The sequence below is a fragment of the Cordyceps fumosorosea genome (assembly GCF_001636725.1).
Source record: "Cordyceps fumosorosea ARSEF 2679 chromosome Unknown scaffold_4, whole genome shotgun sequence".
Taxonomy (NCBI): domain Eukaryota; kingdom Fungi; phylum Ascomycota; class Sordariomycetes; order Hypocreales; family Cordycipitaceae; genus Cordyceps; species Cordyceps fumosorosea.
This window is the reverse complement of record NW_017387304.1, coordinates 281,177-293,566: the sequence shown is the minus strand read 5'-3', so window position 1 is coordinate 293,566 and position 12,390 is coordinate 281,177. Positions and strand designations below refer to the sequence as shown.

The 12,390-nt window shown below is 55.3% G+C and overlaps 4 protein-coding genes across 4 annotated transcripts; 1 reads left to right on the top strand and 3 right to left on the bottom strand.

The window, feature by feature from the left end:
- Positions 1 to 1,806: 1,806 nt before the first annotated feature.
- On the bottom strand, positions 1,807 to 2,668 carry ISF_02285 (ubiquionol cytochrome C reductase hinge protein; the record flags this gene model as incomplete). The annotated part of the gene is made up of 4 exons (XM_018845891.1): positions 1,807 to 1,871; positions 1,986 to 2,099; positions 2,250 to 2,424; positions 2,579 to 2,668. 4 exons carry the CDS (start codon positions 2,666 to 2,668, stop codon positions 1,807 to 1,809), a joined length of 444 nt encoding a protein of 147 aa, XP_018706598.1.
- A 550-nt stretch (positions 2,669 to 3,218) lies between these two features.
- On the bottom strand, positions 3,219 to 4,055 carry ISF_02284 (WW-domain-binding protein; the record flags this gene model as incomplete). Its single annotated transcript, XM_018845890.1, has 2 exons — positions 3,219 to 3,743; positions 3,810 to 4,055. 2 exons carry the CDS (start codon positions 4,053 to 4,055, stop codon positions 3,219 to 3,221), a joined length of 771 nt encoding a protein of 256 aa, XP_018706597.1.
- A 3,807-nt stretch (positions 4,056 to 7,862) lies between these two features.
- ISF_02283 (DlpA domain protein) lies at positions 7,863 to 8,651 on the top strand (the record flags this gene model as incomplete). The annotated part of the gene is made up of 2 exons (XM_018845889.1): positions 7,863 to 8,309; positions 8,382 to 8,651. The coding sequence occupies 2 exons, from the start codon at positions 7,863 to 7,865 to the stop codon at positions 8,649 to 8,651; spliced, it is 717 nt and encodes a 238-aa protein (XP_018706596.1).
- A 337-nt stretch (positions 8,652 to 8,988) lies between these two features.
- ISF_02282 (GTPase binding protein Rid1) lies at positions 8,989 to 11,217 on the bottom strand (the record flags this gene model as incomplete). Its single annotated transcript, XM_018845888.1, has 2 exons — positions 8,989 to 9,913; positions 9,974 to 11,217. 2 exons carry the CDS (start codon positions 11,215 to 11,217, stop codon positions 8,989 to 8,991), a joined length of 2,169 nt encoding a protein of 722 aa, XP_018706595.1.
- Positions 11,218 to 12,390: the final 1,173 nt, after the last annotated feature.

Below are 12,390 nucleotides of genomic sequence, written 5' to 3'. Positions count from 1 at the left end.
CCTCATCGACGCCCCGGACCTTTTCCGCTCTCTTATCTTTCCTTTCATGATTGTATAATCTCCTTGGGAGACAGGGCTACAACATGCAGGTAGTCGTCTGCTGCCCTATTATGCGTAATCATGCTCGCACCTCTTTGCCCTCTGCGTTACCTTGACTCGGCCACGCAGCTTCTTGACTCGCAAAATAATTTAAATGATTTGCCTCCTGCTCCTTCTACCTGACCAGAAAATCAAAATGCTGCAGGCCGCTGAAACGTGCCCTGCATGATGTCGGCTCCGCCCGAAACCCGCTTTTGCTTTCCTTCGTCCTTTTCTACTTTCCCACCGACGCCGCCAGCCGTTCCCCCTCGGTGAGCCGCTTATTTGAGCCGCATGCCCTGCATCATCGGCGCCGTTTCAAGCCCTTTGTCTTTGCGAAGTTCACGGCTCGCTCCTTGATCGCCATACCATGCCCGTTTTCCGAGACACGCCGCGCTGTCTCAGACGTCGACTCTATCTTCAAAGGCTTTTTGAACCCGCCTTGGCCGACGACACAGGCAGGCCTAATCGTACCCTTCTCTTCCGAGAAATATCTCTTGTGTGTAACACTTCAATGGGAGGAATCGGGAGAGGAAAATGAACTTATTCCTCCGTAGTTGTCAAGTCTTTCTTTTCTTCGGCAATATCCAAATAGAGCTCAGCAAACGGGGCGCCGCGAATTTGATACGCTACCCTAGGGCTCTTTCCCTAGCACAACCCCCGATGCGCCGGCCCAGGTTCCCCCCCGCAGAACACTCGGCGGGGACGATGAATTAAAGATACAGAGTATCATCTCTCTAGGAGTGCTAGTGTCACTTCGCTGCCGCTTGGGTGCAAATCGCACTCTTGGTTATTATCCCGATGCGTTGCACAGAAACCTCCGCCGAGTCTAGATGTCATCTCCAGGGTAGGCCGCACCACCATTCCGCGATTGGTAGTCTGTAGTTCCATGGCCACGCATACCAGCTCCGGGAAACCCGAAGGTGTTTCTCTTGTGTTTCTTGTGTTCTTTCACAATGAGGAATTGGACCTCGTGTGACGCACTTTTGCAAGAATGACAAGGTGTGTGACCCTAGAGCAGCAAAGGCGGTGTCGTATCCGATCTGGTGAGTGCTTCGATGCAGCTCAGTGGTGTAGCTTGGAGTATCCCGACGGCTGAGGATTGGCAGGGTGCCATCGTCTACGGGAGATCCGAGGACTTGTCATTGCGATAAAATCGGGTAGACTGGCCGAGCGTCATCACGCAGTCCTACGAGGGCATAGACCCATTTGCTTCCGAGCTGCCCGCAGTTGTCTCGGCCGTGGAAAGAAGGTCCATACCTACATACATAGTAGCAGTCTTCCTGAGCACTTCATTCTCCGCGCCAACTCCCTACGAGTTCCAAGAGCTTGCCTCCCACTCACACGAAAACGCCGTAATCGGAAAACCATATTACCAGAGAAAATTCTATTTTAGGCGCTGAAGCGTATGATACAAAATAAGTCCCCAACCGCACGCCAAGGACAGCAGCCCGGGTAGGCATCCCAAGAGACTCAACCCACATGCTACAATAGCCATGGAAGTGCGGCCAACCACACACAGGCGAGGCAGGCCAAAACATGCTCTATCGCCTCGCCCCATCCTCCTCATGCTTCTTCCTATCCGCGCGCTCCCGACGCATCCCCCAAAATCTTTCGTTTTCGTTCCGTTTTTGTACATCATCAGAGTTGGGACAACTCCCGCCGTTGAAACCTTATTTCGGCCAGACGTAATACCCTGTATATTGTAGTTTCGTCGCGCGGGACAGCTTATTTCAGCTTCGACCACAGCTTGGGGGCGGCGCAGGCGGTGGCGCAGTGGGCGAGGTGGAAGACTAGACGCCAAACAATTTAGCATAAATGGTTCTTGGTTCACGACCGAGCGTTGGACGTTGCGCGCTTGTGGCACGCAACTTGTCGCCATCATTGGTCGGATCGGTTCAACGTACACTCCTCAACGCAGTCCTCCTTGGCCTCGCCTTCGCTCTCCTGTTGCTGAACGCGCTCGACGCAGTCGTCGAAGTGGTGCTTGGGGCCGGAGCACTGCTTGGACTGCTTGCACTCTATACGCCGAGTCAGCATGTAAGTCGCCTTGGATCAGGTATGCCATATCGTCGCTAGAAATAGATCGTCGATTGCGTTCGCAATGGTGCGGATGGTTCGCATATCCGGCCAATGTGACGTTGCGACAATAATGGGCAGAATTCACGGACCTTCTTCAATGGTGTCCTTGGGGTCGACAATCTCATCCTCATCTTCCTCTTCCTCCTCCTCCTCTTCCTCGTCTTCTTCACCCTCTTCCTCCTCCTTCTCGGCGTCCTCGGCCTGGGCTTCCTCGTTGCCCTCTTCGTTGGTCTCCTCCTTGGCCTCCTCGACGGGTTCCTCCTCCTGCATGATCCAGTTAGTAAATTTTATTGAACGCAGGCGCCAAGCACAGCTTCAGCCGTTGCGCCGGACAGTGTGCGAGCCCTCTGTCGGGACAACGGCTGCGGAGACAGCTCTGCGGCCCAGTCACAAGGGGACCCCCCCGGGATCTGCTTACCTGAGAAGCCGCGGCAGGAGCCTCGGCCTCGACGACGCTCCAGGGCGTCACGGCCTCGACAATATCGGAAAATGCGTCCCAGATACCCATGGTGTATGAACTGGAGAACCAACAATGGCCAATTGGTCTTGTGTTGTGATTGGAGTGGTCTGCGTTGAAGCAAAAGTGGTCGGGAGCTCTCGGCCAAAATCGCGGAGCGAAAACTGGTCAGGAATTGAGGCATTTTGATTGGTCCCACTGCTCCAGGCGGGTGCACGTGAAAAATCACATGACGCGACTGCGTTGGCTTCGCTTTCATGAAAGAGTCTCAACCTTCTCGCAAAATTATCAATTATTTCAAGTAATTTACTTCTTAGTTCTGATCGGATAGTTTTCTTGCTTGTGTCGCTGGGTGTAGTGTCCTCACTATGTCGTGGTTGCGAGGGACGGGGAACGAAACCGTTCCAAGTCCTGGCTCTCTTGGCCGTTGGGATGGAATTGAAGAGACGGAAAGAATTATTCTCGCGCTACTGCACTCTATAACGCATAACGCCATTTATTGCCAAAGATACTGAACGTTCCTCATTACGCCACGTTGGTGGCTCAGGTCATCAAATCTAGGTTCGTACATTGTCATGTCAATACCAGCCGTTGGATGAAATTACGGGTCGTTCTCTCCTCGATTGACGCCATCTCGGATGTGGTCTTCCAGTCGATTGCTCAATTGCTGAGCTTGAGCCTCGTCGTAATTTGGCGGCGGTTCATTGGGCGCACGCCGGCTCGATGAGCTTTCAGACCGAGCGTGGCTGGCAGTAGGCACATCTAAAGTGCCAGTAGCAGGTTGCTGAGCAGATCCCGCAGCTTCGTATGCGGGCAAGGGCTCATCGGGGATGTCTGCGCCGGGCCCCATTTCTCGTCGCATTTCTTGATATTGGAATAGTCTCTCGCGGAGCCGAATGTAAGCGTCGTTGAACTCCATCATGCCACCGTCAGAAAAAGTAAACTTGACTTCGATTCGCGGTATGTCTGGTGGTATTCCGCCGCCCGACACAGGAACACAATCTGACTTCCATACCCAGCCCCACCACATTGACGAGGATGTCGATGAATCTTGAAATTTAAGGATCGGAGCGCTGAAAGACTCGAATTTTGGCTCTTGGATCGCTTTCGCGGGTAGGTAGACGATCTAGAAGAACAAACTGTTAGTCGATATTACTCTGCAGCTACATTGGTAGAGCATAATTATACATACCCTTTTATTTGTGAGAAACAAGGAACCCTTGTCGCTTTTGCGATGGAACTGTGCGCCGGTTGCCCGCAGCTCCTGCGGCACAGAGAGGTCGCATGAAATTCTGGAGTCGAGTTTGAGGAGAATGCGTTCGTTTCCTAGCTTGACGAAGCCGCCCTCGTTGAGCATGACCCAACTATGCGAATTGTCAGGGTTTGTTTGCCGAGGCGGAGCGGGAGAGGAGATGAGGTAGTCATGAGGATTGTCCATCACAGGCCAGGACCGGAGCCCATGGCTCCATGAGGATGTGTCGGGACGTCGAGGAAGCGGTCGCTAGAGCGCGAGCAAGGGTGCAGTAGAGGTGGATTGTAGTTGGTGATGGGGATTAGGAAATGCTTTGCACCGACGCAGCGAGAGAACCAGCGACGTAGAAGTAGCTGGGAGGCGTCCGAAGCAGAGCAGGTTGTGGTGGGCAGGGAAGAGATGAAGAACGAAGGAAACGGGGACAGAGAGCTTACTTTATGGACATGTTGACAGCAAGGGTCGGCGAGGATCCTGGCTCCGTAAAGAAGGATGCTTTGGGCTAGGTTGTAATATGGAACACCTTGGGACCTTGTACCGGCCGGTGCGGTGCGGTGCAGCGGCGTGCAGGTGTCGCCCCGAGATCTGGCGAGGCTCAAGGGCGTCTGGGCGTCTGTGACTCTGCGCTGGTGGGGGGTGGGGCGAGATAGTTAGTGGTAGTAGTGACAGCGTCCCGAGACGCAAGTGGTGATACTCGTCCCTGGTGGCTGCGAGTGGAAGAGTCGGGCGCGAGAGGAGGAGCTGACAAGCACGGGTGGGTTGTTTGTTGTTACAGAGTGGCCGGAGGAGGTGATGGCTTGAACAAGGCTGACGAGGCACGAAGTCAGGCAGGCAGGCAAATAGGCAGCTGGTAGGAGGTGAGGAGGGGGGTGGATGGATAGATGGATAGATGGCGGATGATGAAGAGGGGATGGTTGAATTAGTTAGGCATGATGTGGGATGTGGGAGCGGATGGACCCGACAGTGACGAGAGAGGGGACAGCATTATTAGAGGTTAGTAGTGAGGTCAGGTAGCTATCTGGGGCTGGGCATACGCCCACCCTTATTATTACTGCAGTACCTCAAGCTGAACTGATTCAAAACTGGAATACATTGGTTCCAAGAATGCAAATAAGTCATTCCTGCGGCCCTTCCAAATGCATTGCGCAAGTCCTAGACAATAATTCGTTCCATCCACCAACAAATAAACGGGTTCGAGGTCTCATCGACATGCCTGCCGGGTGGGCGGCCAAACTCGCCGGACGACTCGGGTTCAAGTTGTACAGTATGTGAACGGTGATTACTTATTACTACCCGTATGTGGCTGTACTGTGTCCGGGTAATTCACCCAACCCTCCGGTCTGGAGACACCGAAGATTGTCTCAACACGGATTTCTTGACACCTCAGATGCGAACCACCTTGACTTTGTCTGTGGCTTGCTCGAGGCTTGCAGAAAGCACCACAATCGCTCGCCTGTCCTGGCTGCGTGTCTGGTATCCGTACATGAGAAGAATAATACTCGTCGTTTCTCCGGGACGCCTTGTGGGGACTTTGTGCCATTTCTCTTTGTCAAGTCTGGCCGAGCCTGGTGACATGGCGACACCAGTCCCATCTGTTCTTCCTTCCTTCTCGTCTCGACTCGCCAGCTTGTCATCCACTCGTTGCCCTTTGACAGGTATGATCAACTGGAAACAGGCTAAGAGACCACTACTCGCACGACTGGTCTGGGCTCACTTGTTTTTAGCACCATTTGTTGGCATAGCCGCCGGAGGCTTTCAGTGGACACCGATTGCCACCAGATTGCCATTGCCCATAGCTATGTATGTACCTACCATCTCAAACGTGGACCAAGGGACCAAAAATAACCCCCAGAGCAACTTTACCAGCACGCCCAGCTCGGCCACCATCCGGTCGACCTCAGTGAGGATGATCGTGGGCGACAGCTGCCTGTTTGGGGTTACCGTCGTCAAACATACAATCTGACACTCGGGAATGTCGCGGTATGGCGTTTCCACGGGAATCGCGTTGCACGAGATATATGTGCTGCAGCAACCGTAGTGCATCAGCCATGCCCCTGTAGGGAAACTTGCATCGCATCTGACGCAACTGTTGCGTGCTCTCATTTATTAGCAGACCAGCACCGCTCATGTTAGTTGAAAGTCTGACAACCTTTTTCGCGTAACTACCTACCACTAGCGTGAGGAGGTCGAAAGAACCTCACTTCACCATTATGGCACCTTGTTGGTAATCCAAATAACGAGTCGGCAGATGACAAGCTTCGACGAACATATGTGTTACGGCTAGTGGCGCAACCAAGCCTCGACGATCCCAGCCTGCCCGATAATAAGATGGCCATCCCTCGAGAGGAAAGTGACAAGCCTAAAGTCTGTTAAGCCCCAGCCCTCCGCATTGCATGCAGATGTTGGTGCCGCACAACTTACAAAAGCGCCAGTGGCGGTGGAGATGGTCGGCCTCTCTCGCTCTAGCAATGCTAGTAATTAGTAAAAAGAGGTTAGACCAGGAGACTTCTTGAGAGATGCAGCTAGGAGAAAAGCATGCTTTGGTCCGCATATTCATGGCGGAACATCTTGCGTATGCTTCCGCGTTCTGAAGCAGCGCTGGGGTGTGCCTAGGACTGCATGCTGGTATGTATCTATCTATGTTCTGGATTTTTCTCTGCCGCGGGCTACCGAAGCCTCTGTCGCTGCAAGGGTCTCGATTGGAGAAAAAATAGTACTCATGCCCGAAGTTGGTCGGAGGCTGACGGCAGATGTCGATGCGATGCTGGCCGTTTATTACTGACCATTCAGCCTGCGTCGCATTTTCTGTGGGCGGCTGCGAGTTGCGAGTTGCCAGCTGTCGGCCAACCGTCAAGTTGCGAGAAGACCTTCTCCTCATCCACACTCAACTTCTCTCCCACACAACACTCTCGCCAAGACAATTCTACGTGTCAAAGACCTACAAGATAGCCGGCTATCGACGACCTGCAGTACATACGAATTAAGTCTGGCTGCTATGCAGACGCACCAACTCCATCATGGCTTGAGCCCCAGCGGTCGCGCAACGATAGCGGCCATCCAACACTTATCATATTCACCATATCCACCTTGCCGCTTCTCCAGGAGTTGAACGGTTGCACCTCTGGAGCTCTAGCTTGCTCGAGCTGTTCTCTAGTGGCTGGCTAAAGCATAACCGAAGCTCTCATCAGTGGATTCCAGGCCGCGGCCGAGTTTCGTAGAAGACGACTTGCTGCGGGCTACTGCAGCTCTTTGCAAATTCTTGCAATGGCCGACTTGTTGTTCTATGTATCGAGCAGTAGCATCATGGTGTCTGCATAGTCTCCGCGTGCGTCACGCATTACGCAAGAGCTGACTGACTCTGAACATTTCTTCTACCAGCATCGCACATACATTGGCGGGTCACTCCACTGATCGCGGCAAGATCCAGGCTAATCCGCTGGGCAGGCGTTGTTGACTCTTGTCTCCTTTTCTGCATCTTCACAGGCCAAAGTTTCACTTGCTGCCATCACCGCTCTTTACGCCGCGCAACCAACTCGTCCCTTTGCTTCGCATTCGAACGTATCACGGCCACCCGTCACGTAAGGATCGACCTTGGTCCCTTTTTCTGCCTTGTCATCTGCATACCACGCCCCAGCGTTGTACCACGCATCACTGCATTGAGCAAATAGCGAGCCATCGCTGGGCCAGCAAACCCGAGGCTCCTCCGTCCCTTGTAAAGTCGCTTTGCTACCGTCATCGGCAGTGTCATCCGACAGAGCTCGGCGTACCACAGCCGTCCACATAGCTCCGAGCGAAATGTGCTCTCCGAGCTCCTTTGGCCACCCGGCGTGTCGCAAGCTTGTGTGGGCCGCACTTCCGGGAACTTCCCGGGCGGCGCCTCTGGCTGCTAGGCTACGAGTATATTCCACACACTCCATTCGGCCACGAACACACATATCCAGCAACCGAACGGCGGCACCATCGGCTAAATCAATTAATTGTGCACACCAACGCGCCATGTCTTCCGCCGCCATCCCCCAACAGACTCTCAATGAGCTAGAAAAGTACACAGCGTGCGACGTCTCCGATGCGCTCCTCAAGCTCAAGGTGCCAGGTGCGGGGTTCATAGCCGACCTCACCCAGTATAGCTCCGGCGATGCTTCTGTTGGGAGCAGTAAGCATGAAAAGGTCACGGTAGCTCCTGTGTCAACGGTCCTTTTCACGGCCAAGAACGAGGATCCCGCTACCGCTAGCGAGCGACCTGCGCCCAACTTCCCCAAAGACACGCATTGGGTCGACAACGCCGTTCCCGGCACGTTCGCCGTCATGCAACAGGCCCCCGGCCAGACCAACGCCATCTGCGGAGGCATCATGGCCCTGAGGATGAGGGTCCTTGGCGTCAAGGGTATCATAGTGGCGGGTCGCGTGCGAGACCTGGTGGAACTGCGAAGCACGGAGCTGCCTGTACGTCCGTCCCTCACACGCGCTCGTCCGTCCCTCAACTCAAACACGCATCGAAGCTAACAGCTCGACTAGATTTGGGCTCTTGGCACGTCGACCGTCGGGTCGGGCGGCAGTAGTGTGCCTTGGGCGCGCGAGGTGCCGCTCACGATCAATGGCGTGCTCGTCTCGCCGGGCGACCTGGCCGTCAACGACCCCGTCAACGGCGTCGTCGTCATCCCGCGAGACAAGGTGGGACAGGTGCTCGAACTGCTGCCGAGGCTGACCTCGGCTGACGAGAAGGCCAAGGCCGACGTGGCCCTCGGCGTGTCCGTCAAGGAAGCGTTTCAGCGCCACCGCGGATAGACGCAGTTTGAATTTCAACATGAACACACACAGTATAGAGGCAACCTTCCAAAAATGGGAGATTCATATTCGTCAATTCATTAACATGCTATAGTAGAAGCCATTTCCTGAAAATGCCCATGTGCTGAGAAAGGAAAGTGGTGGTCCTCGTTGGATTGTGCCCCGAGGAATGAAACGATAGAAGCGAAAAAGAGAAGAAGAAAAAAAAAGTATGAGAAAAAATATACAGACAAGGCATAGTCCATCCAGAGCAGCCCCAATGATTTGAAACGGTCAACTCCTGCACCCTCTCCCGACTGCTAGACATATATATATACTCAACGACAATCTCCAGCAATCAAAGGCCCAGGTCAAACCGGGGCATGTCCAGCTTGGGCGGCTCCTCCACCTTGCCACCCGCGGGTACCTTGCGCGGCGACGCGGCCCTGCTGGGCTGCTGCTCCGGGCCGAACCTTACATCCCTCACGTCCCAGCCGTCCTCGGCGGCGGCGGCGACCCACGTCCGCAGCGCCGCGTGGACGCTCCCGTAAAACTTCTCCTTGCACAGGCGCAGGCTGCCGCCCATGCAGCGCTCCCAGCCGGAGACGCGGAGCTGCGAGCGGAGCGCGTTGCGGGCGTCGCGGGTGGCGGCGCACGCGACGATGGCGTTGACGAGGTCGAGGTGCGAGGCGAGGTAGTTGGTGGCGTCCCACTCGACGCCGCCGACGTACGGCGCGGCGGCGACGGGAGGGCGCTCGGCGGCGAAGTGGCGATGCATGTAAGCGTACGGCTGCTCTGCGCCGGGGTTGAAGAACGAGGTGGTCGTCGTTGGGTCGTCGGGCTGTGCAGCTCCGGCCGCGTCCTTGGGGAGGGCAATGGCATTGACGTGGTGCAGGAAGATCCAGAAGACCTCCTTGGTGACCGAGACAACCTCCTTGCACCACACGCGGTACGGCCGCTCCTGGTGAATGCCGAGCAGGAACGGCGGCGGGCGGTCCTCCTCCCGCGGCTGCGGGTCACGCAGGTGGCCGAGGACGTTCTTGGCACGAATCACGCGCTCTGCGGGCGGCGCTGAGGCCATGTACATGAGCAGCACCGAGGTGATGATGTTGCGCGTGGTGAACTCGCTGGGTCCCTTCTTCTCCGGGTCGAAGATGAGGTGCAGCAGCTTGGGAAGGAGGTCAGCCTGCACGGTGTGCAGGTACTCCATGCCAAGCGCCGTCGTAGACAGCGCCTTGAGGCATAGCAGGTTTTCGTGGAGCAGGGCGTCTTCGTGCTCCTCTCTGTTTTGAGTTTGTCAGAATCTTCCTGCAAGTAAAGAAAGTGTTTCCGTTGTACGTTACCTCCATTCGACCTCCATGATGCGGTTCAATAGACCGACAATCTGTTCCAGGCCACCACGGCGGATGAACTCTTCCGTCCAGGCCACCGTCTCGTTGCGAAGCAACAGCCGAAGCTTGTGAAGCTTGCCCACCTCGACCGCCTCCGGCTTCTGCACCTTGCGGAGATACGCAACGTAGTCGCCAGGCCCTTGCTGGAACTTTATCTTGGACAGTACGCTGGAGCCCGTAGTGCCACCGCCACTTGAGGCAGCCTCCGGGTGGTCGCGCCCGATGCTCTCTGTGGATTTGCTGCGCCAGCGACGCCCGATGGACCCTTCCGCCTTTGGCTTCTTGGACGAGGACCGATTCCGCTTGCTGCGCGAGAACGTGAAGCTGCGGCCGCGGCTTCTACCGCGGTCCCCGCGCTTACTGCTGCTGCTATCGTCCTCGGCCTCTGACTCGACGGCGGTCGTCGACGCGTCAACGCTACCGCCGTCGCTCCGGGGCAGGCTTCCGGTCTGACCGGCCCTCATCTCGGCCCAGTCTTGCCGGATAAACTCCATCTTGATGGTGTCGTTGAGATTGCGCATCTTGTAGCGCTGATTCTGCGGAATGTTGCGGCGATCGAGCAGCGCCTCGAGGTGCACCGCGATTTCGTCCGAGTTCATAGTCGGCTCGGCGGTAGCGACGGACCGGCCACGCACATGGCCTCTGAAGGCAGCTGTGCCAGCTGGGCTGCTGTCAGATTCTTCCTGGGAGGTCCGGGGCGTGCCCTTGCCGGGAAACTGTAGAGCCGAGCTCTGCAGTGAAGGGTGGCACGATTGGGGTCTCGCCTTTTTCGTCTTGCCGTCGCTAGTGGATGTGAATTGGGCGTAGATGGGTGGGGCATCCGTCATCGTTGGCTCTGGGGTTCGATTCTCTTTATCGCTTGTCGAGGACTGCCGACTAATCTCGCCACTGGCTCTTTGTAGGTTGATAAAGGACCTTGGTCGCGATAGCAGACCGGCGAGGTTTGTGGAGGACTTCTTCGCCTTTGGAGGCTTTGTGGGAGAAGGCTCGCGCGAGGGAGCGGCAGCCCTTCCAACGCCCCATCTGTCGCCCATGGATTTGAGTCCTGTGAAGGCGGACTTGGTCGGAGATTTGGAGCGGCCAGGGTCACCATTGTCTTGGGGTTTGACCGGCGAGCGGGAGCCATGATGCTGCTGGTTGCCTTGAATTTCGCCGAGCGCGAGAGCCGTGGGCTTTCCTAGATTTCCGATGGGCATCTTTCTTTCGGATGAGAGACTAGACGGTCCCCGCTGTTTGCTGTTCTGTAGCTACCGTGTTTGTTGTTGTTGATGGACAACGTCGGGGTTAGGCGGCAGGCCAAGTAGTGAGGGAGTTGGACGCAATGGCCTTCATCAGCTGGTAGAATAGATGACACGAGAAACCAGCTAGAATGTCGATCAAGAATCGTCTACCTCCCGACCCAGGTGCTGAGCAAACCACTGAAGAGGTGCTCAAGGATGGAGGCCCATGAGTATAAAGAATACGGAATACCGCGAACAGCGGGAAGAATGATACATAAAAAAAGAAAAAGAAGAAGAAGAAGACAAGAAAAGAAAAGGGGAAGAGAGAGCAAGAGTAAAAAAAGAAGTTTTGCTTGACCGCTGAGAAGAACACAGCCATTCAGCGTGGATGGCGCATCAGGCAATGCAAGGCGATGGTGAGCCGTTGTTTATGGAGGGGCGTTGCCGTGACAACCCCCACCTTATTCGCGGGAACTCCAACTTGGCTGAGTGACATGCCTGCAGGAGAGACGTGCGGGGGGTTGGCCCAGCGTTGAGTAAATGAATAATAAAAGGAGTTGGGGCTTTTTGGGGGCGATTGGTGATTAATCTGGGACTACCTAGGCGTTTTGGAAAATTTTGTGCTATTTCGCTGGTGATGCGCGGTGGTGCCGGTGAGTCAATCTATTGCAGTACCGGCATGCTGGTTTGCCTAGAGTAAGCGCAGTATGCAAACCGGTCCTCAATTTCGGGGATGTTAGATTTGGGTTTTCAGGGTCCATTTTCTAAGTTCTATCATTATGAAATCTGTACTATAATAGCAATCTTGGCCTTGACGGGGTTTCGACGTCATTTCCCGGCGGAGTTCCGACAGCTGTCAGACGGCAAGGGACGAGATGCGCAGGACTGAGAATGCAAACAAGGCAGAGGAATCTGAGAGATTGCATGGAAGTCTTGCATACCGGAATCCACAGAGAAAGGCGGCAGCTGCGCATCTCAGGCTCTTCTTGTGTCGGCACTGGTGAGTACTTGCGCGCACTCGACTTCGGCGCTGCCGGGAACGACGGCTGTCTACTATGAGAGGGTAGGAGAACGGCGGGGCAAAGTAATTTCCGTGGCCAGCAAGCGGGCTTCCAGAACAAAATGAGATGGACTATTGAATTGGGTGGG